A 23561-nucleotide genomic window follows, 5' to 3' on the forward strand; every position below is an offset into this window, starting at 1 on the left:
AACTACTCTTGTGCAAAGAATATGTATAGGTTGTAGATTTATTTCAATAAAAAAAAAAGATTATGTTTCGTCATGACTTCAAATTATTTAAACGAAATAATTTCGAAAACGGTTATACTTTTTTAGATTAATTAATTATTATACCTATTGTTAACAATAAATTAACATAATCATCCAGTATAGTGGCAACGCGTGTCTTAGACGGCATTTGGTGAACATACTAAGAGATGGTGTAAAAATAAACACCAATCAAAATATAAGAGTTAATCCCCTCCGTTATTGCTTTGTTAATAATTCTACACTTTCAAATGGCTTTTCTTAAGCAACTAAATATTTGTATGAGTGTAAAATATGTTAATTAACATAATGTCATAATATGCCGAGAATGAGCATTAACAAGTCGAACCTAAATTAAATTGTAATATGACTAGGTATATAAATTCAGTCTTAAATTTAATAAATAAATATTTCAAAAACATGAAATCCAACTTTATTTAGTACATGGAAATTTACAGATGGAAATTTAGGCAATTTAACTCATTGAAGACCACATTTGTATGAAATTGAACATTTAAATTATAATAATAACGATTTTATTATTTTGCTACGATTCAAAAGATTATTAATATACCTATAGTAATACTAGGCTAGTATTAGTGGTATTAAATTTTCTAGTAATTACGTACATTTTTATTTTGTATGTATGATGCAAATTTTAAAATATATTAATTAACTTTCAGCTCTAAATACTTTTAATTATACCCATGAACCTATTAACAACATTCTTGCTATGCGGTACTACTGAAAAATAACAATGATGCATATGATTTACGTATAAACAGTATTAAAGATACAAAAATATAAAAAAAATATTACATTAATATAATAATAACTAATAAAATTACGACTTAATACTCAATGTTTTTTGATAAAAATTTATTAAATGCATCGTATTAAATTAAATAAAATAACTGACGGTAGAATAACTAAACTATACATAATACTACATACCTAAATTGAAAATATTTTTGATAATAGATAAGCCGTGAACCTTTGGAATCGTTTTTTGTATTGTATGATTATTATCTAATTATTCAAATTTAATACATTCATATCAGTGACCTAGACCAAGCCAAACACTTAGTCAATAACAAGGTATATTTCTATTTTATAGTAGAGGCATACAGCTGTTCGACTTCTCCTGTTTTCTCCGTCAAAATTAATTGTAAATTAAGTTGCAGCCTATCCCAAATATATTTATGATCGACACGTCTAATTAAAAATTATTATTAGAACAACATAATTCTTTATCACTTTATAATTTTTAGATTCTGAACGAAGTGATGAATGTATTGATTTTACAATGATGTGTGTGTTTTTTTTTGTCTGTGTACAGCATAACTAGTCGAAATAATGCTTCGATTTCAAACTTTGGGGGTGGTTTCCGATGTAAAAGTGAATATCCTTGGTGCATTATAGAGGTCAAAAGTAAATATTTTCCAACAGTTTTCAAAATAATCGAGAAAAACAAAAAAAAAGTGACAGAAAAACTGGAATTTTTACTCAAAACCAGATTTCGACCAAATCGATTTATTAATATGGTTGTAATTCAAAAACTTATCACTGTAAATACTTGAAATTTTCACCAAATGTTTATGTTAGTGTTCTCTATATACAGTTTAATTTTCAAAAATTTTTGACTTTTTTTGAGTTATTTATAGACCACTGAAATTTACACTTTTTTTGAGAATTTTTTTTTGAAGTGTCGGTAAAAAAATGTTGGACGATCAAAAAAACTTGAAAATTTAATACAAAGTTCCTTATGAGTTGTTCTTATTGTAGCTAAAAAAAATTAAATATCGTTAATCACAATTTCTTTTTATAAGCGTTATAGTTCAAATTTTTACGAAATCTGTCGAAAACGCGAAAATTTGCAAGTAATTTCGAAGTTGAAAAATCATAAAATTTTTTGTGTTTATAACTAAGGATTAAAAACACAACACTAAGTTTTCCGTAAGTTTTCCTTCAAGTAGCTATAGAGAAAACTCGAAGCATCATTATAGGAAAAATTTTAAGTGCGTCTGAATTTTAAATTTTTACTAAATAGCGTAACGATAACGATTTATCCTCAAACGATTTTAAATATTTGTTATTATTCAAAAAGTATAAGTCATAGATACTTGAAAATTTTACCAGTTATTTAGATTGGAATTTTCTTTACATGATTTAATTTTCAATATATTCTGACTTTTTTGAGGTATTTAAAGACAACTGAAATTTTCAATTTTTCTGAAAATTTTTTTTTGAAGTGTCGATAAAATTTTTTCGGTCCTATCAAAATACTTGAAATTTTAATACAAAGTTTCTCATAAGTTATTTTTATAGTGATTAAAAAATTATAAGAATACATAGGCACAATTTTTTTTTTTATGAGCATTCGAAGTTCAAATATTGACAAAAATTCATCAAAACCATGAATATTTGCAAATTATTTTGTAGTTCAAAATTCATAAAATTGTTTGTATTTATATCTAAGGTTAAAAAATTCAACACTAAGTTTTACATAAGTTCTGCTTCAAATAGCTATAGAGAAAATTTGAAGCGTCATTATAGGAAAATTTTTTTGAGCGTTTGAGTTTTAAATTTTTATGAAATCAGGTATATGTATATCTATGATAATATAAGGTATTATGAATTGTGATAACTACATGCAATGTTTTTGGAAAAATTGATTAACCATGCATTATTCAAAATGCGTCCTATTTGAAAAATAATATATTTGTTTCAAAATAGAATATATGACAATATTTAAATATATGATATCCTAGACTGACAAATAATCTCCGTTCAGAATCGTTTTTCGTATACAATGATACATATCATTGCATTCAAATCTAACCTACCTTACTCAGAGATCCACCCCACCACCTAATGTACAGCAGAGCGACATCCACACTTAACCGCTTTTTTTTTTTTTTTTACATTAAAATTTTACGAAAATGTAAATACTTTATATAGAATATAGATAATACGCATAATATGAAGTTATATACATTGAAGAAGTATGATAGACGATTTATTAGGTACATTGAGACCCTATTTAATAACCTTAGAAAAATACACCTATTAAAAGTTAAATACATATGAATTGATTGATGCTTATTGCGTTCACTAACGAGAGTAATAACTATAGAACAGAAAAAAAAACAATTTTAAAATAATACCAAGTACATTGTAGATATTTTATAAAATTTTAATAGATTGTACGAGTAGTGAGCAAAAAACAACATTAACGTTAATACATATTTTACAGTCACGTTTGACTTAAGCGTCGATGTGAGTTTGAAGTGAATACAACGCAGAAAAATAGTATTATTCATTACAAAAATTGCTCAAAAATGAAACATTATTATTGAACAGTTTTAATACTATTTCAGTAAAAATCAACAAACTGCCACGGCGCATTTGATCGTAGAACATAAACAACATCAAAATTTTTAGCCATCAAATAATGTAATTCTGATTTGATATATTATACCGGGTGATTCTTTTATCATTGAACACTCATTTCAAAAATTAGTAATGTTTTTGAAAATATTTTTTTACATAGCTTCAAGTTGTTCAAAAACCAACGTTTTTATTAAAAAATTTTATTTTTAAATATTTTTTATCCTTATGATTTTTTAAGTTTTTTACTTTTTAGAGTGACAACATAGAGTTTTAATTTCATATTCCAAAGCAGAATATTTTTCTAAGTATTTTGATTGATAAAAATCAAATTTAGGACGAGTAGTTTATGAGTTATAAGTATTTAAAGTTTAGATTGGCAGAGTGGAGTGGTACTGGGTTACCCCGCAAAATATTTGTCCACTACTCCGCTCGTCTAAACTTGAAATACTTATAATTCATAAACTACTCGTCCTAAATTCGATTTTTATGAATCAAAATACTTAGAAAAATATTCTGCTTTGGAATATGAAATTAAAACTCTATGTTGTCATTCAAAAAAGTGAAAAACTTTTAAAATCATAAGGATAAAAAATATTTAAAAATATAATTTTTTAATAAAAACGTTGGTTTTTTTAACAACTTTCAACAAGGTATGTAAAATAATATTTTCAAAAACATTAATAATTTTTGTAATAATGAGTGTTCAATGATAAAATAATCACCAGGTATAGGTAATATAGAATCTTCAACAGTGCTTGAATATAATTCGCATCCATTAAAAATTTGAAGTCAGCGAATAGGTAGTATACCACGAAATAGATAGGTAATCGAAATGACGAAATGTGATTTTCGTTATGGCTGGTCGACTATCGCGTTTATCATTGTACGTCATTCCGTCGATCGCGATTATGTTATGATGTTATGGACGTGATACCCACATGTGTTGTCTCCGTCTTACAAGTGCGTATAAATAGCAAATTTTACGCTCAGCAGAACACGTGTAACTCTGTCGGTTTAAAATTTAGAGCGAATTTAACCTCTGATAAAATGTAAAGGTAACATTATTACCTAGGGCTTATCGTAGGCTTTTTATTATATTTTAATTGAAAGCGAGCTATGAATGTTTTAAGATGATGATGATGATGATGATGATGTACAAAAATTTACAATTTTGAAATACTCATGACTCGCTTAAAAAAATTAAAATATAATATAAAATCCCCATGAGAAACCCCAGATACACCAACCAATATGCTAAATATATGTGGCATCGCAATCACAATAATTAAGGCTTAAGCACATTTTTGAAGAAAGCAAAATATACCAAACCAAATACAAAGAGAAGAACTAGACATAAGCCACGACATTGGAATAAGTCTAGGTCCAAACCCTGACGATGAATCCAATACAATAGAATTTTTCAAAACAATAAAGATAATAAACCTACTGTAAGTCAAAACTAAAAATATTGTAAAACTATTTAAGATATATACTATATTTATTATTGTATAATTGTATTTTACTAAAAATATAACGCTAGTCAGTGGCCTGTGTTGTCGAAGCGGAAATTTATTTATGTTAATTTTAAGATCAATAAAAAAAAACCCCAGATATTAATGTTACCTTTAGATTTACTATAAATTATTAGTAAAAATGTATTCACTAGAAAATATTTTTAACTAACAGAGTTATACGACGTGTTCTGCTCAGCGTACAAATCGCCATGTTACGCACTCGTTAGACGGAGACAACACATGCGGGTATCACGCCCTCTTAAGTACCTGACATAATAATAATACAATATTATTAGGTCTATATTCGAATATTATTATTTACGTGTTTACGCGGAAAATTTTTATGTGTTGTTTACAAATGAACAGAGCGGCCGTCTCGCGGTACAGCTGCCGCTATCGCCGGTTATCAGCGTCGTAGAAAATGATTTGAATTTGACCATTACACGAGAAATATTATCAAAAACAAACCGGTCCAATTAGTGTGACGTCATGGCTAGATTTACCAGACGCTTCTGCATGTCGACCCGTCGACCGTCCGTTGTATCGCACTATCGCAGTATCGCCCCGTTTCAGTTGGTCGGTAAGTGTCGGGTGTTTCACGTGTGTGACACGACTTATTTTAAAAGTACGACTATTGCACTCGGTTGTGTTCATTCGTTTGTTTGGTTTTAAATTTTTTTTTTTTGTTTTTAAAACACAGTTCATTAGTTTTTTGGTTCCAAGTATTATTATTGGCGACGGCGGACACGCGTAAATCTTCGATACAACATTGCATTTAAAACTAAATCGTGTGGTTTTACTACTAGCCTAAAATAATATATCTACGTTTTTTTTTTCTCTTTCGATTGTACGGTTTTTTCATGACACGCACACGTCGTCGAAGCAGTTGTAGTTTTGTGTGTTGGTGACAACGATTATTATTATAATTTTTTTTTTTTTTGTTCACTAACCTTTCACGGATACAAATTATCATACACAGAAATGTGCGATTTACGAATCAACAACGGAGAGTCCATGTTCGACGACATGATACTAGACGAATCGTTCCATCCATTTTTCGGTAAGTAAAAAAAACATTTTCTTTCACGGTTTATAATTTCAGACGTCAAAATGTTATTATGAATTTTCATACAAATATTGTAAGCGTGTAATAATAATATTTTGTTTGAAAAAAAATTGTTAGTTACATAATATATATTTTTAAAATATAATTAGTACTGTCTAAGTTCTGGTGCTTGAATTTTTCAAAAATATCATGTTGATAGATAGCAATTATAATTTCAAAACATTTTTAAATATATACTGTGCAAAAGAATTTTAATTAAAATTCTTTAGGTCTTATCATTAAGTTGGATTCTTAAACAGTATTGACTACTTAAATTTTAAGAAAGTGTGTACGTAAGAATATTAGAAGTACCTACCTATTCTAGTGTTGTGTCTAGTTTATTTTAAAATAAAATTATCTTAACAGGATAATTTTTTAAATATTAACTCGGAATGTTCAAAGTGATTACTCGTTTTGAAAATTTTAATTGGAATACTTAAATAATGTTAATGTGCGTTATGAACTTATGAACCACGTGGCGCGCAATTGTCTTCATTAAGTCATCAGTTTTGATTTAAATACATGTATTTAATGATCCTACAACTAATAATCATGTTACTAACGTGACGTTAGTCGAATGAGAAAATAGTTATTAATATTTATTAATCACATCTATGATCATTGTTACGTAATAATATTATTATCTTATCAAATAAAAGTTCGAATTACAACCATGTACCTAGTAATGATAATATGAACAAGGTATTCTCTTCAATACAAGACTATCTCTTTCAAGCTTCGCCAAAGTACAATCTTCACCTAATTTTCTTAATTTCTTTGGTTTCCTTGTCTCGTATTTTTTTTATCCGACGTCTGTGATTACTTTTAAAAATAATTGTCGTGCTGTAGGTTATTCAAAATTAATGGTATTCTAACTTGAGCACATCACGCGTGACTATAATTTGGTAGGCTAGTCCAATAAAATCTGTATACACGTCACAACATAATTGTACTGGTTTTCAGATATCTTTGACCGTATGTGAGCACTGAAAGCCTGAACAATTATACTGTAATTCGATTCTTAGAATACCAAAAATATAACCAATATGCAGTAAAACGCAAATTACAAATTATTTTTGACGATAACAACAATGATATTCTTAGTATCCAAGTTTATATAATATGTGATTCGTATTATAGAGGTATAATACCTACCACTAATATGGCTATTTTTGATTTATAATTATTATTGTCAACGGCTTATATAGCAAACAGTTTTTAATTTTGTACTTCCACTCTAAAATAACTATATCAGCAGATCATATATTATCATCATAACTAATGATTGTATACACATATTTTTGTCAATGGTTAACAGGTAATGTACCTATAATAATTCCGTATTTTAATACACAAAATTGCGTTTAATATAATAATCTTTAGCCAAAGGTGCATCATCAAAACTAATTACCGCCGTTCTCGTTTTTATCAAATTGCTTAAATGTAAATCTAATAACAAACCAAACATATTATGATTTATTGTACAGATAGTGGTTCTAATCTAATAAGTATCTAATAAGTAATAAAATAACTATAATAATATTCACCGATTTACTAAAAGTTTAAATCTTAATATTGAGTTATAAGTAGGTATATCATAATTTTCTGAATTAATGATGTTTATTAAAAATTGTTCACCGCAGTTTTTGCAATAATTAGTTAATATTTCAATAATTTTAAATAGATTTTGATATTAATCCTATTAGGTATACGATCGAACATTTTGTTAAAACCACATTTAAATTATTTAACCGTCTAAATTGACTTTATTCTGCACACTCAGCATTTTTAAAAGACAAGTCAATCAGTTATATACGATACATAATTTATCTCCATTTATCTGCGACATGCCACACATTATTTTGAACAGTCCTATAATTTTCGCACAATTCAAAAGTCTTCTCGCTTTTGTTAATTCCAATAAATTTATCAGTCTCTCTTTTTTTTCTAATTCATATATTATTTTTATTTGCCATGTTGCTTTTAAAATATAATTTTTCTTATTAATATTTTAATCGATTAAATTTGTCAATTTTGTTTACCGCTAAAATACTTGTTAAAAATGATAGATCTCAGTCTCTATAATATGCAGGTAACTGTATGTATATTTTTAATTTTTACGAATTAAACGAAATAATATCTTAACATTAGACACTAATACTACATACGATATTTCATAATATTAACTAATAACTATTAAACTAGTTTATGGAAAAATATCTACCCATTGCTAATGTAAATAAATGATAGTACCTATAGAATGCATTTTATGTTGTCTCGAAACACGTCGCAATACCAAAATTTACCATAAATCGTTTATTCAAAAACCAGTTTTAAGTTTTTAACCAACGAAGAATAAAATAATGATATACGATAAACACGAATTTATCTACCTACATCAAATATTGGCGATGAGCATATGTCGTCCATGCCAATATTGAATATACTTACTTAATATGTAATATTACGGTTTTTACTCCACAATTACTACCAATTCTTGTTTATTTTGAATTTTAGACATACCCAATTACCCAATTCTATAATAATAATATTAAATTTACCAAATATCAATAGGTACACAAATCAATATTATGAGCTATAAAGCTATAACCTTAAAAAGAGGTCCAAACCTATGGAATAAGAAATGTATTATCTTTAACACATCAACATTTGCTGATTGTCTGCAAGCATGTGCTATTGAGATAACCTACAGTTCAATAATATTATTATTATATTTAAACATATTGTAAATATGATTGTGAATTGTGTTGTTGATCTCTTCACTAAACTGGTAAGGTGAAAACGTATCATCCGCGTGTGTTGCCTATACGTCCTACAAGTGTGTAGGTAGGTAATAGAACATTTACGTCGAGCAGTACATAATATATTTCCCTAACTTTGTTGGTTTTATTAATACATTTTATTTACATGTCATAAACTTAAAGGTAATACCATCTTCATGGTTTCTTTAAAAAAAGTTAATACATTTTTTATATATCATTTTAATTCTTTTGAAACGAGTAATGAACATTTTAAGATTTTTATATTATATTGTCATATCGACTCACTTTAAACTAAATTATCGAAAAAAATGTTCTAATAAACCACAGAAAGTGGTTTAATTTGGATAAAATTTGGTACCTAGTTTTAATATCTGGCTTAATAGTTGAGTGAATTCGAGCGAATATTAAAACTAACAAAGCAAACTAAATAGTTAAAGTATGATAACATCTGAACGGCTGATATACGGCCCTCGATACGCACTTGTAAGACCGGAGAAGACACTTGCTGGTGAAATGTCAGTTAAAATATGTTTAAATACCTATAATAATAGTATCACTGACAATAACTATTATGTTGTTGGATTGTATTAGTTATAGACGAGTTGAATCTATGATTTATATTATATTACAAACAATGGTCTTCAATTATTTATTCTGTATTATGGATATTGAAATGTTGACGAACTGCGCACATAATATATATATTATGTTGTGTATATTTCGTTTGATATTCACACAATCAAACAAGGAATGTTTATTAGTTTTTAATATTAATGTTTACAACAGTGCTCGTCTGCGGCCAGTCGGGACGAAATTTAGATTAACTGTAAATTGTCACCAAAAGTGTGTGTATAGATCTGTAGACAGTAGACGCGTAGTAGGTATTGGCGTAATTTTTGTGTGATATGGTGTGCTTATTTATGCTGGCGGTTTTCCCAATTCACCGACAATCAGTATTCGCATCGTTTAGTAAAATTTATAAATAATAATTTATGCATTATATACTCAGTAGTCAGTAGGTACATATCTGATATAAAAAAAAAAAGAAAATATCATAACATATTACAATAATATAAATAAAATATATATTTAAAAGCCGCAGTCACCAACACTTTTTAAATTTTTTTTATACATATATATATACACTATAATATAATATAAGTATTAATCAATGTCAATGATCTTTTGATGATAGGTTTAACGATAAGAGAAGTTCTGATATTACGAAAGTCGTACCTTACTGTGCCGTAGCGAAGGGAGTAATCAAAAAGCAGCTGTCTCTCAATTTTTTAAGAGGTTTTCGATGGTTGGTGGGTTATTATTAAGCTTCATAAGAATGCTGTACCTACAACTCAACCCTATTAAAGCAAATAGTACAAAGTAGCCTTTCAAAAATATTGTGTCTCATTTTATGTTATTTAAATTAATCTTATAATTATTTGTATTGTTTTAAAAAATGTTTGCATGTAACAATCACCCACCCGAAATAAATGTTTTCTACAGGATAACTTTTAAGAGAGATACATATGAAGACCCAGTGTTCAAGTATAGTTATTGATGGATTGCTTCTGGGTGTGTCTTGGTTGGTGGATAGGCGGGTGGGTATCGAAAAATTGACTTGCCTCTGATAATAATTAAGTTCGCCATATCACTGATATTATAGATAGTGCCTTAGATAGTATTATAGTAGCGTTACCTTATTAGTATTGCGTTGTGAAGGAGTGCTTAGTTGTTTTTTGTGGTTGTTGTTGGACTTTAATGTTAATAACTATTAAAAACTGATTTTTTGGTTAATGAACTGGATAGAGTCGCATTTTTAGTAATACAAATGATTATATTTTAATAATTTTAAATGTTTAAATTTTCATTCACCTTAGTTGGATATATTTGTGTACGAACAAACTAATACTTTAATAATAGCGGTAGACTACCAAAAAGTCCGTGTTTAAAAAGTCCGATACAGGTACGTCATATAATTAGATAAAAGGAAAAATTAATACTTAATTTAATTAAGAAATAATTTTAATATATAATTATATTTTATTTGTATGATTAATTATTTTGATTGTTTTATATTTATTTATATATTTATATATTATAATTATTATCATTGATTTTTTTTGATAATATAATATTATACCGGACTTTTTAGGCTTAGGACTTTTTTACCTCGGACTTTTTTTCCGCGATTCAATAATAGCTACCCCAAATAATTATCTTCCGTGTTTCCTTTATATTGTTTATTTTGACCTAGTTTAAAAGTGATTAAAATATCATATTTTTGCATCATGTATGGACCAACCTATTTTTTTTATTAATAATATTCATTTTTGTTTTTAAAGAAAAAACGATAAATTATTAAAGTGTACCATTGAATTAATATAAATATAACCAATTATGGGTGAAAAACCATTAACCCTATATTATTTTTTTATGGTTTTTGGGCTGTTTTAATATAAAATAATGATTATAATATAGACATAACATTTAAGACAGCTAATGATTTATAAAAAATAACGACAAAATATTCTATTTTTGTCGATTGCTACTAGCTTAGACTAATTGAAAACCGAGGTTATTTGATACAAAATAATCCGATAGCCTAACCATTTCCGTTTAAATGGGTCAAAGGCGAATGAGTATAATCACAGGCCAACAGCGAAGTTGATAATATGTTTATACTGCAGTGAACGGTAATGACGATGATATTTTTCGTTCACGAAATAATTCAACTGATAATATGGCTACGTGAATATTACGCTCCTGTGCATATATATATAACAATAAAATACGAACGACGGAATATTATCATGTTCGAATTTCGCATTCGACAGTCGTGGTCAGAGTGCAATACATTTGTTTTTTTTTTCGGCTTTTCGTACGTACTCTTGGTACTCGCGTATAATATACCACATATACACAGGTTGTTCTATGTATTAATGAGACGTGTTGGTTCGCTTCTTCTAAGGAGGGTGTCGTATCCGACGACGACGTATTCCACGATATTATGCGTTGGTAAGACGGAGTCGGCATCCAGGTACCGATGAAGTCCTTTAAACCGTAAACGAAACGAGTGACGTGTGGATAATTGTTCAGCCATCAATGGATTCCCACGAAACACGATACTTCCACACCAATTCTCAAGAAATCCGAGAACACAAAATCGTATAGGTAGTAGCTAGGTAGGTGTGTATAAACAACAGAGGCTTCAACGAGTCTCTATTAGTTTTTGAATCCGTATATACTTGAAACAACTCATCAGACTTCAGCTGAATATAGGTACTTGTATTATCACGCGTGTTGTAGGTACCAGATATACATATATTATATAGGGACACTGGTACACATATATTACAACTGCATTAAGATTTTTTGGAATCGAAACAAAATTGATTTTGATCGTATCAATGTCGTAGGTTTAACCTATTATAATGGACAATATTTCAAAATTTACCTATAGAAATATTGTATGCGATATTATACAATTTATTACTATTTATATGGTAGGTCGTACGGGTGCATCAACCTTCGGTGGTTTGTTGGTAAATAAAATATGCATGTTTTCGTCTGATAATAATGTTATTCGTACGCTTGAAGTACAGAGTCCGTCAGAACAAACGCATGTTTTTCAAAATAATGCTACGCTCAAAGTAATTTCAGTGAAAAATGTTTTATTATATCAAAAAATGCATACGCATTTATGCAGTTTTTTTATATGTAACAAAATGTAGGTTTTGAATATAATAATGTCATACATATGGATCATTTCGCGTTTTTTGGACATTCCGTGGCCTCCTTGCTCCCCTAACTAGACAACACGCAATTTTTTTGGTGGGGTCACATAAAATCAAAATTTTACCAATACAAACCACGAACCCTTGATGAATTGAAAGACGAGATCACTCAAGTGGTGAGAAAAGTTACGGGACAGATTGCTAATCGACGCGATAGGATCGTTTCGCGAGTGCCTGCAGTATTCCTACTTTGTGGCTCAAGAGCGCCATATGCCTGCAATTATTTTCAAAACCTAAATTTTGTTACATATAAAAAAAACTGCATATGCATAAGCGTGCGCACAGGGGAGGCGGTTGCCTCCCCTGCGAGATTTTCCTCTACACCAAAATATTATATTATATCTACCAATTGGTGAAAATCGGGCGGGGGGATTGGAGTCTGGACCTCCTTAGCTAAAGTATTGCCTCCCCTACCAAGAATACCTACGCACGCTTATGTGCATATGCATATGCATTTTTTTATGTAATAAAACCTTTTTACCGAAATTACTTTGAGCGTAGCATCATTTTGAAAAACATGCGTTTTTTCTGACCGTCACTGTATTATATATGAATGATTGTCTAATGTTTCATACTTAAACAAACACTAAATATATTTCAGTACCAATGAGGTTTTTTTTAAATTTACATATCATAATATGTTAATATTATTATTCAAACTTTAATTGAACTTAGAATAAATCTATGCGATTAACATTTTATATATTTAATATATACCTAATGTATATATTAGTAGGCAGTAATGATCAATCGATCACTTTAATATACTATTTATTTAAAATATATTTTCCGTGTTATCAGCACACATAATTCTACAAGCCACAATTTAATAAATACCTACATGTTAAATAATTTTATATATTATTAACTGACAGGGCAAACGTTGTTCTGCCTTATAAATTATCAAATATCTATCCCTCTCATCCTTCTTTAATTACGCCCCTGCTTGCAAATTAACATTTGCTATAATCACTCTGCATAGCATTATAGCCTCGTAAGTCATCGTTAGAAAAAGATACAGTTTTTATTATTAATTATTTGTTATTAAATAATAAATACAAACTATTTTCAGAAGTAAATATTTAGTAACTTTTTAACATTTTAAATACCATAATACATAATATTATATAACTCTTTAAGTTTATTGTATCTAACAATATTGAAAATTATAAATTAAAAACTAATATTGTATATTTGAAAAGAAAAAAAACATAACGAGAACCTGTGTAAAACCTTGTAATTAGCACAGAACAATACTGTATAAAATGATTATCCGAGTGATTATCTTACTGACATGCAGTATTTTCAATTCCATTGTGGTAAATAATTGAACTTACAAATATAATTTAGATATACAGAGTAATTCAGCGAGCATCACCCCTAATATTTCATTTAAAAATTTGTAATTTAAATTCGAATGTATTTAATTTTTAAATAGAATCTAGGAAAAAAAACGACACAGAACAAAACGTCACGGTAAAAATCGACACGGATAAAAAACGTCATGGAAAAAAACGCCAAAAATGTTTTTTAATCTAAAAATCACAATTATTGTTTTTAAGTTTAATAATAAAATAATGAGACAATATTATTATAAATAATTTGGTGAAAAACGTCAAATAAATAATAGTTTTGAAAAAAAAAAACAAATATAGAATATTATAATTATTAAGGTATAGTAGTTATATAAAAAAAAATATATCAATATCGTATAGTATATATTATGCTAATAACTATAATCTGTTTTATTTTCTCATTATAAAAATGTTATTTACCTTGTGTTTATCAGCCATATGACTATATGGACTTTTCCAATTTGAGGATGTCCAATCTCTAAGTCCGTGTACATTGTTCCGCTACATTTTAATGAACGTTCTTTTGAACATCTCCACGTTATCCGTTTACGTTCTTGATGTTTCATTATATACGTATATCCACTCCAACAAATTTTATTCCCACCTTTATTTGACTTTATTACTTCCATATTTTACAAAAAACCACGGTAATAAATATAACTTATCCATGTCGAAATGTAACTGACATTTAGGATTGACACAACATGTATGAAAGTTTCAGTTTATATACATACTCCTATCATTGACCATTGTTATCCAATGTCATAAATTGTAAACCTTTATTGTACCCAATATATTATTATACGTATATTTTTGTATAAATATATATACCTATATATCCTATCTACGACAGTTATTTGGAATGAGTTCCATAAGACACTTGGCCTTTAATATTCTTGTTACCTATATATAGTTCTTAAAGTTTTGAACCGACGACGCCTTGGGAACTATAGCTGTTTTCACAATACTTCCACGGCGCAATACTATAACATCGAATACCTATACTGTATACATAACTATACTAATGATATTATAGGTACCTACTATATTATTATACTATACGATATTGATATATATTTTTTTATATAACTATATACCTACTACTATACCTTAATAATTATAATATTCTATATTTGTTTTTATTTTCAAAACTACTATTTATTTGACGTTTTTCACCAAATTATCTATAATAATATTGTATAATATTATTAAATTTAAAACAATAATAGTGATTTTTAGATTAAAAAAAACATTTTTGGCGTTTTTTTTCCGTGTCGTTTTTTACCGTTTACCGTATTTAATTTTTAAATATACCTACTCTATTGATCATGTTTTTTTTCATATTATCGATAAATTGGAACGGGTAGTTTCTAAGTTATTAAAATGTTTACATTAAAGTTAATAATTCTGAACAATGGCTTTAAAAAATATAAATTAGATGTTATGTTAATATATTGGATTAAGAGGACGCTATACCCGCATGTGTTGTCTCCGTCTTACAAACGTACAACATGGCAAAACTATTTCACGCGAGATAGAACCACTCTGGCTGTAGTCATAACTAAGAAAAGAAATTTTTATTATTTGAAAAATCATTATTTCAAATTGAAATAATTTGAATAAAATGAGGAACCTGCTGGTTCGGTAAACTTGACTTTGGAAATCACTGTCGACACCCTCTATAATAACATCATGAATGATCGGCGACAGATATTCATATCACAGCCAGTATCGATCAGCGCATGCAGTATCCACACCCTGGATTTTGACTAACTTAAAAATTCGCCTATCAGCTGGAAAAATACTGACTTGGTATATCTGTGACCCATCTTCATTCGGTTGACCTGCATTAGGGCAATCGGTTGCTTGATGTCCATGATGCTAACGTTTGATGCTCTTAGCTGCATCTGGACAGTATGACGACAGGATTCCCTTAGCTCCATACGTGTAGTAGTGCAATAAAGACTTATCAACTCTCCGAGAAGACTTGTGTTGGTTATTCAGCTCTAAATGTCGTCCATATAGATCATATAGGTGTATCTGCAGCTGTAGTATACCTCAGTTCACGGACAAATCGGCGTGTACTAGCTTTGTGAAATAATTGGACTTTAATGGGCAACTGCAAATCTCTGATTGGATTTAATAATTGATATATATTTTTTATCGTAATTTAAACTACTTATCAATACATAGTTTACTACACTACTACTATACAATCTCTAAACTTTTTTGACATATCTAAAAGTTCCGAGAATTTACTCAGATTCTGTTCAAATTAAATTGAACGACTTTTGAGGTTTATGCTATATACTTACATTTAGTTTAATCTGTATTTAACGGCAGCCATTTACAAACAAAAAAAGTTTATATTTCTTCCTGGAATCTTAAGGTCCCTGTTTCAACACTTCTTTAACATGCAAATATCGAAAAATCCTAGAACCACTATTCTAAATTTAAAGTTTATACTTCTGTAATTTTTGAGATGTAGGGGTTAAAAAGCGAGCGAGTGAGCGGTATTTATACATACCACACACAAGGTACAAATAACTTTAATATTTGAATTATTAAAATAATTTTTGTATTTAATACTTCACGTTCTTTGTCTATAGAAAATAATCTATTAATTTATACTCTGTAAGTTGATCATAATATGACGATTATATTCATTCACATTTGATTTAACAAATTAATAGAAATATTGTACTGATAGTCCAAAACAGCCCATTATTATTATCTATTCAAATTACCCTCTTAACTATTCGATATCAGTATGTCACAAATGACATTAATAATAATTAATAATTATGGGACAAAATGAATGGCACAACGATTTAGTGTGGACCCTAATAAAAATTTGATTGTTCCGAGTCAAATGGATAGATATGAATTAAATTGTCTTCTAGATACGATATTCGAGTATACAAGTGCAGTAGTCGTCGTAATCTTCGAATATACATATTATTATCTTAAAAACTGAATAGTCATCTTGGATGCAAACGATAATAATGTATTACTTTGTTATCCAAATGTCGTAAAAACACTTAATTTATATTTCTAATCTAATCAATGCTTTAAGCGTTTTTTCGAAGACGGATGATTTCGATTTTAGTATAGCACACACTTTTTACTTATCAGTTATCACTATCCAATGTAGTCACGTCTGCATTATGCTCATCATAGCTTAACATTCATCCTTCTGAAAATATTTGCAGAGCATGCGTACATTTTATTATTACCTATTTTATGTTGTGCACAAAACATATCATAACTCATTCGTAATTCGTATGTATACATAATAATATTAAATCGAAAATACCAAAGTTCAGAATGATCAACTATTATTATATCAGAAAAACGTCCAAGGCTAACAGAACATGTAGAATATATTATACATTTCTATGTTATACCACCTACCTACATAATATTTATTTTAATATTTTACCTACTCAAAGGTATGATGTCTTATAGCGTTTTTCCTCGTATATTCCACGCGCCAAAACCTACCACCATAGTATGGCTTAACCCACTTTTTCTTCCGAGTTCTACCATAATGTACGTCGTATACAAGCACACACATAATTAAACGGATATTACAAATATTAAATTGCTTTTCATGTATTAAGTGCTTTAACTCGTAAACGAAAAATCGATTGTTTTGGTTTTCAGATTATAGGTAAACCAAGTGATGGTATACATACAATTCATAAGAAACGTGATTTTTTTTTGTATATACCTATACAAAATATTCTTTGCACTTTATACGTGAAATTTTTTTTTAGTTAAAAATTTCAAAAAAAAAAACTGTGCTTGACTTATAGAAAATTTTTGACAATTCTTGACAAATGCAATAAGACACATTGAATTTATTCAAATTCTAATTTTTGGAATTTATAAAAAAAAATCAGATATGTTTTCTGTAAATCGTTGAATTTTTTCGTGCTACTTTAGGACGAGTTTCTGTTTTTCAAATGATAATTACACTTTTTTACATTACCCAAGTTATTTATTCGATAATGTTTTTGAAAATGTTCATATAATTAATTCAAAAGAGTTATTTATCCATTATTAAAGTGCCTACTTAGAATCCTTATTAAATATGGTTTCGCAAACATATAAAATAAATGTAGCATACAATTTTTTATTTTGGAAAAAAAGAATAGGTACCTACGTATAATGATGAATCATCCTGTATACATGTTATCAATCATACAAGTTATGTTTATGCTTCATATAACAAGCTAGTGTTATAAACTATATACTATATAGGCACCCGTTTGGAAATCAATTTCTATTATCGTTATAACACGGGGCAGATATGGCAATTATTGTCTTTGTATACCTTTTCGCATTTTCATTGCCTACAGAACTGACGAAAACAATAATAGTGGTAAAATTGTTTTAATGTTTTGACTTTTGGTCAATAACAATATTGCCTACTATAAGAAATTATGTTATCCGCGAAACTTTATATTTTGTCGTTTTTACAACACATTATATTTCGTCAAATGCCGAAGTAAACTAGATAGTGATCGCAGTCGTCAACGGCGGTGAGCTCTCCCCTCAACACAGTTATCATTCCGCGATGTCCTGTAAAATGCCGCCGATCACAGGACGGGTAATATAATATATATATAATCAAATAATATATTATGATATTATAATTTTACGACGTGTAGCAATGTGCTAAAAAACGCAGAAGTATACCCGCGGCACACTATATATGTTGCCGGCCATAGGCCATATACTTGCCTACACATTACTATATTATTAGTATGCGTGTACCTATATATAGGTACGTAAAATGGAACGCATGTGGTGCTTGAGGTCGATGTATGTATTTCCGAAGTAAGTGATATACGATATAGTGACCACAGAAACCTGGTGTCGGGCTTCTCCGGCGGGGGGGGGGGGGGGGGGGTGTCTGCTGTCGTCGATATGCGTGGATATGTGTCGCACCCGATAATATGCAATATATTTAATAAAATATGTATAGGCATAGTATATAACATGGTTATTCGGTTATTCCCAACAATTGACAAATCGTTCAGTGACCCTCGCCCAGCATGTATGCCTATTATATAGACTAGGGAAAAAACAATTTTTTTTTTTTTAAAAACGACAGTTCTCCGGCTTCCTCCACCGTTTTCCCCCCTGGATAGAGCGAACACGCAGTGAAAGTAATATACGCAAAAAACTAAATCCTCCCTTGATAAAAAGACACGCGCGCGTTGTAGGGTCGCATGTATAATATACATATTATAGGGGTCGAGTCAGCGTTATTCGATGAATACGCGTGTGGTCATTACGGTTAGGAAACGTTTAAAACAGGAGCGGAAAAAAACTTTGAAATTCGATAGAAATATAAAAACCTAACAAGTGTAATTATTGTTCTACACACGATAAATGGTATGATTACCCACAACATATTTACTATGACTCGTGACCGGAACAATAATATGAAATTTTCATTTTTCAACGACTTTTTTAATCAACGTACCTACAGATTTAAATTACTTGTCAGGCCATTCTATATAAACGCACCTTTTAATGACTAAAATATGTAGCCAGTTTTATTAAAATTAGTTAACGTTTTGTAAATCAATCATTGTTCAAAGTCAAGTTCAGGTAGCACACCCGCTTAATCTGATCGATTCCAAAATTATGATGAAAATATTTAAGTGTTTTTGAAATGATTGACTTTGCACCAGAGTCACAAAATCATTCCTAATTATGAGAGGAAAGGGTAGCAAAACAAAATTTTTCAATACCCACTTATTAAAAAAAAATTTGCTGCCTTCGCATAATATATATCTATTAATAATCTATTAATAAATACCTTACTCTAAAAATAAAAACATATAAATTGAAACAATAATTATAATATTAATAATAAATTAAACTGATACTTATATCATTTTTCTATCAATTTTTTTTTATATTTTCTTCTAATCAAAAAAAAGTCTAAAATATTTTTATATCAAATATTCAATGTTTGAAAGTGCCCCATACTCTCTTAGATTTGCACCTCTGCTTTGCCCTGCTAGTGCCATTGGAAAAATTACACTTAAGCAAGACTTCCTCGTTGGATCGTTATAAATAAATTATATCTGCCGACTAAAATCCATTGTAACAGTTACAGATGAAAATTAATAATATACTTATATAGGTTATATCGGTGTTATAATAAACTTAATTTTAAAAATGGGCAGAAAATATTATAACGTTAGGATGTTGCTGTATGGTCATTGATCTTAAAACACTACGGTTTATGTGACCAGACCCCCACGTCATATTTTTGGCCCTGGTACAGAACTAAATTCGGGCCCCTCTTTAATAACAATTAATTTTCAAACATTTTTCTCATAAATATTGAAATAACTATTTGCAAGAACGTTAGGCCTTGATAGAGAGCAAAAATATATTTTCATTGAAGTAATATATAATGGTAAAATAGGTAGGACTTGGGAGGACGTGATGTCCGGATGTGCTGTCTCTGTCTTACAAACGTACAACTGAAAATTTGCTCTCTAGTCTTCACAGAATTCATATTGTTTTATTTGGGTTAATAATTATTATGTGTAAACTGTAAACTTAATAATTATTCACCGTGTAAATTTAACCTATTATCAAATCCAAAGGTAAGAACATTGTCTGTGTTTTCTCGTCGGTTTTTTTTTTATGTATTAATTTAAAAGAAATTATAAGTATGCAAAATATTAAAATTAAAAAAAGCTCAGAAATCGCTTTTATACTAAAATAATTTTTAAAAACCAATGAAAGAGCAATGATAATATTCTTATCTTTAAATTTTATAATATACTTCGTCAAATTACTGTAATATTAAAACTATATCAACGCAACAACATATTATATTAACGCAAATTGTCTATGTTGTATACGTAATTTAAGACGGAGAAAATAGATGTCGCAGGGGCGTTGTTTTAGAATATTACACGGAATGCCGAACAATTTATCAATAGATAAGGATAACCATATAATCAGAGCCGATTGCTGTGCTCATAAAATATTCTAAGATTTAAATACCTGCTATTACTGTCATTTAAACAACATTAAAATGTGAATTATCATTAGCAATCTTGTTTTCTTTGATACAAATTAAAACGTGTGTGTATTTCTTAATGCTGCAAGACTATTTTTTTACAATAGAAAATTCAGAAGTTAAGCAATAAGAAAATTAATTTCACACGAGGATATTGTAATGTAAGTAGTTTGTGAATAGAGGACCTAAAATGTAATTGTCGATAACTATGCTGGTAGTCGGTAAAAAATGAAAAAAACAATTTTGAAAACATTAAATTTCGATATTTTGGTTTTCCATGTTTTCATATTCTATTTGTAAAATTATATATAATTTCAAACGATAGTTGATTACAAAATTATTATTGTCTCATTATTATGATAAGATTATAAGAATGTATGCTACGATGCATATTTAAATTAATTAATCAATTATTATACAAAAAAAATAAATTTTGGATATAATTATCGTTTTATAGATGATACCATATTACCAACTGTATGATATTAAATTTAAATATTTTAAAATAATATTTAGACATCAATTTATTACCTACAATAGTAATTACATTGAGCTGATGATTTATTATTATAGTTTATTCTGATTTATAATATAGAACACTAGAACAAGTAAGGGATAATAAGTTAACAGTATGCCAATAATTTCAACAATTATACCTCAAATCCAGTGATGACAATTTATGTATGCACTTAAACTTCTAAACCACTCTCTATCAGTGCCGTAGCTTGAACTAGATGGGCCTCGGTGCAAATTTAATCTGCGGCCCCTTTAAATAGGCGCACATTGCAGGGTGTAAATATAGGGGTGCTGATAAAATTGATGGTACACGGATCCGCGGGGGCTTGCCCCCCACAGTTCGTAACCCCACTGCAATAAACCGCATTGCAATAATTTTAAATTTTTACTCATTCATATTCTTACTTTTCAATTATAATACAAATATAATTAATTTTTCTTCAATACTTTGTATAGACAAATTAATAACTAATAATAAATTTGAAATTGTATAAATGTTAATGTAGTTGCTACTCTTTATTTATTTAAAATATTAAGCAACTATACTGTACATCATATTGTTTGGGAACTGGCAAAGCTAATTTGAAGCCTGGGGGATGCTATATTATGCTAAAATAATAAAGTACTAACGGCATTAAAATTATATTGTGATCTTAATAAAAAAAATTGTTCTTAGCATAGATTCTTAATTATTTTATTTAAGTATGGGCCTCATATTAGAAATTGCAACGTGGGGCCCCGGTGCAATGAACCGCCCGCACCGCGGTTTCTACGGCATTGCTCTCTATTATCTAATGTTTGAGTCAAAGTCAATCGTGACAATGAAGTTTACGCCTATGGCTCGCACGCTCTCTATGATGTGTCTGCAGGGTATTGCAATAAATTGCAGCTGCCATTTTTCATGATTATTGAAATACGATATTCCTCTACCAAAAAAGAATTGAATATATAATAAATATATTCTTAACTCATGTGTATAATATAGTAAAAATATAATACATAATTTAATTACATTTGATCTGCCTATTAACAAGTTTATTTGTTCATAATTATATTATCATTTTGTCAAATTATTTTATTTAATATTGATAAAATAAATATCAAAAAGGCTTTAACCTGACCTTTTTTTGTAGAGGAAAATGGCATCTAATTTTTGAAGAAAAATAAACCAGCTTGATGAAATAAGTAATGACTATACCTACTGAGAACATAGAATTAAAATTGTACTATAATTTATTGAGGGACAAACTCTTACCTTAGGGCCAATCCACTTGAATAATATAGCAAACTTAAAAAAGACACTTTTTATTTTATATATACCATTTAACATTTATAAAATTATAACAAAAAAAAATGTGGTTTTTGTGTAAAAACATTTAACGATTTTTACCTGGTCGTTTTTTATTTGACATTTTTTTTTCAAGATATATAGACTTGTGTAGAATTACTTATAATCAGGGCCCCTACAAGTGGGGGGGGGGAGTCAGAAGAACTCATGGCCCGGCGTTCATGCAAGTAATTACTTCAATAGGTATATGTATTCCTATCAGAAAACATTTTCAAAATCAATTGTTTTTAAGAGGATCTCGGATTTAGTTCTGTACCAGAGCCATAAATATGGTGTGTGGGGACTATTTAAAATAATTTATTACAACAAAAACACTTCAATTATTACTATGTCTGTTAAGCTGAGCTACTTCTTACTCTGATATTTACCATGGTTTCAATACAACATAACATTTGTTTTTAGGTTCTATAATTTTATATTCCGAGTGGAGCGATGAATGTATACATTTTATAAATTGATGCGTTTTATTATTTTTATTTTTTTTGCCTGTCTCACCCTCTGAGGCAGTAAAAATGCTTTGATTTTCTACTTCGGCATCTTTTCTGGTAGGAAAGTGAATCTAAGTGGTGCTTGGTGGGGTCAAAAGTAAATAATCTAAAAATATATTAACAGTTTTTACTATAAAAATTTTAAGTT

General features: G+C 28.7%; 1 protein-coding gene across 2 annotated transcripts in view; it reads left to right on the forward strand.

The window, feature by feature from the left end:
* Positions 1-5528: 5528 nt before the first annotated feature.
* Positions 5529-23561, forward strand: part of LOC107173420 (PAR bZIP family member Pdp1) — a 68254-nt gene continuing 50221 nt past the window's right edge. The window contains exon 1 of one of the 2 annotated variants that reach the window (XM_089220052.1): positions 5529-6024. In XM_089220052.1, coding sequence (XP_089076178.1) covers positions 5946-6024 — 79 coding nt within the window. In that variant the 5' untranslated portion in view covers positions 5529-5945. The remainder of the gene's footprint in view (positions 6025-23561) is intronic. The other variant, XM_089220054.1, reaches the window with a different exon arrangement.

This window comes from Diuraphis noxia, unplaced genomic scaffold (assembly GCF_037042655.1).
Source record: "Diuraphis noxia isolate RWA-SAM2 unplaced genomic scaffold, SU_Dnox_SAM2 contig0002, whole genome shotgun sequence".
Classification (NCBI taxonomy): Eukaryota; Metazoa; Arthropoda; class Insecta; order Hemiptera; family Aphididae; genus Diuraphis; species Diuraphis noxia.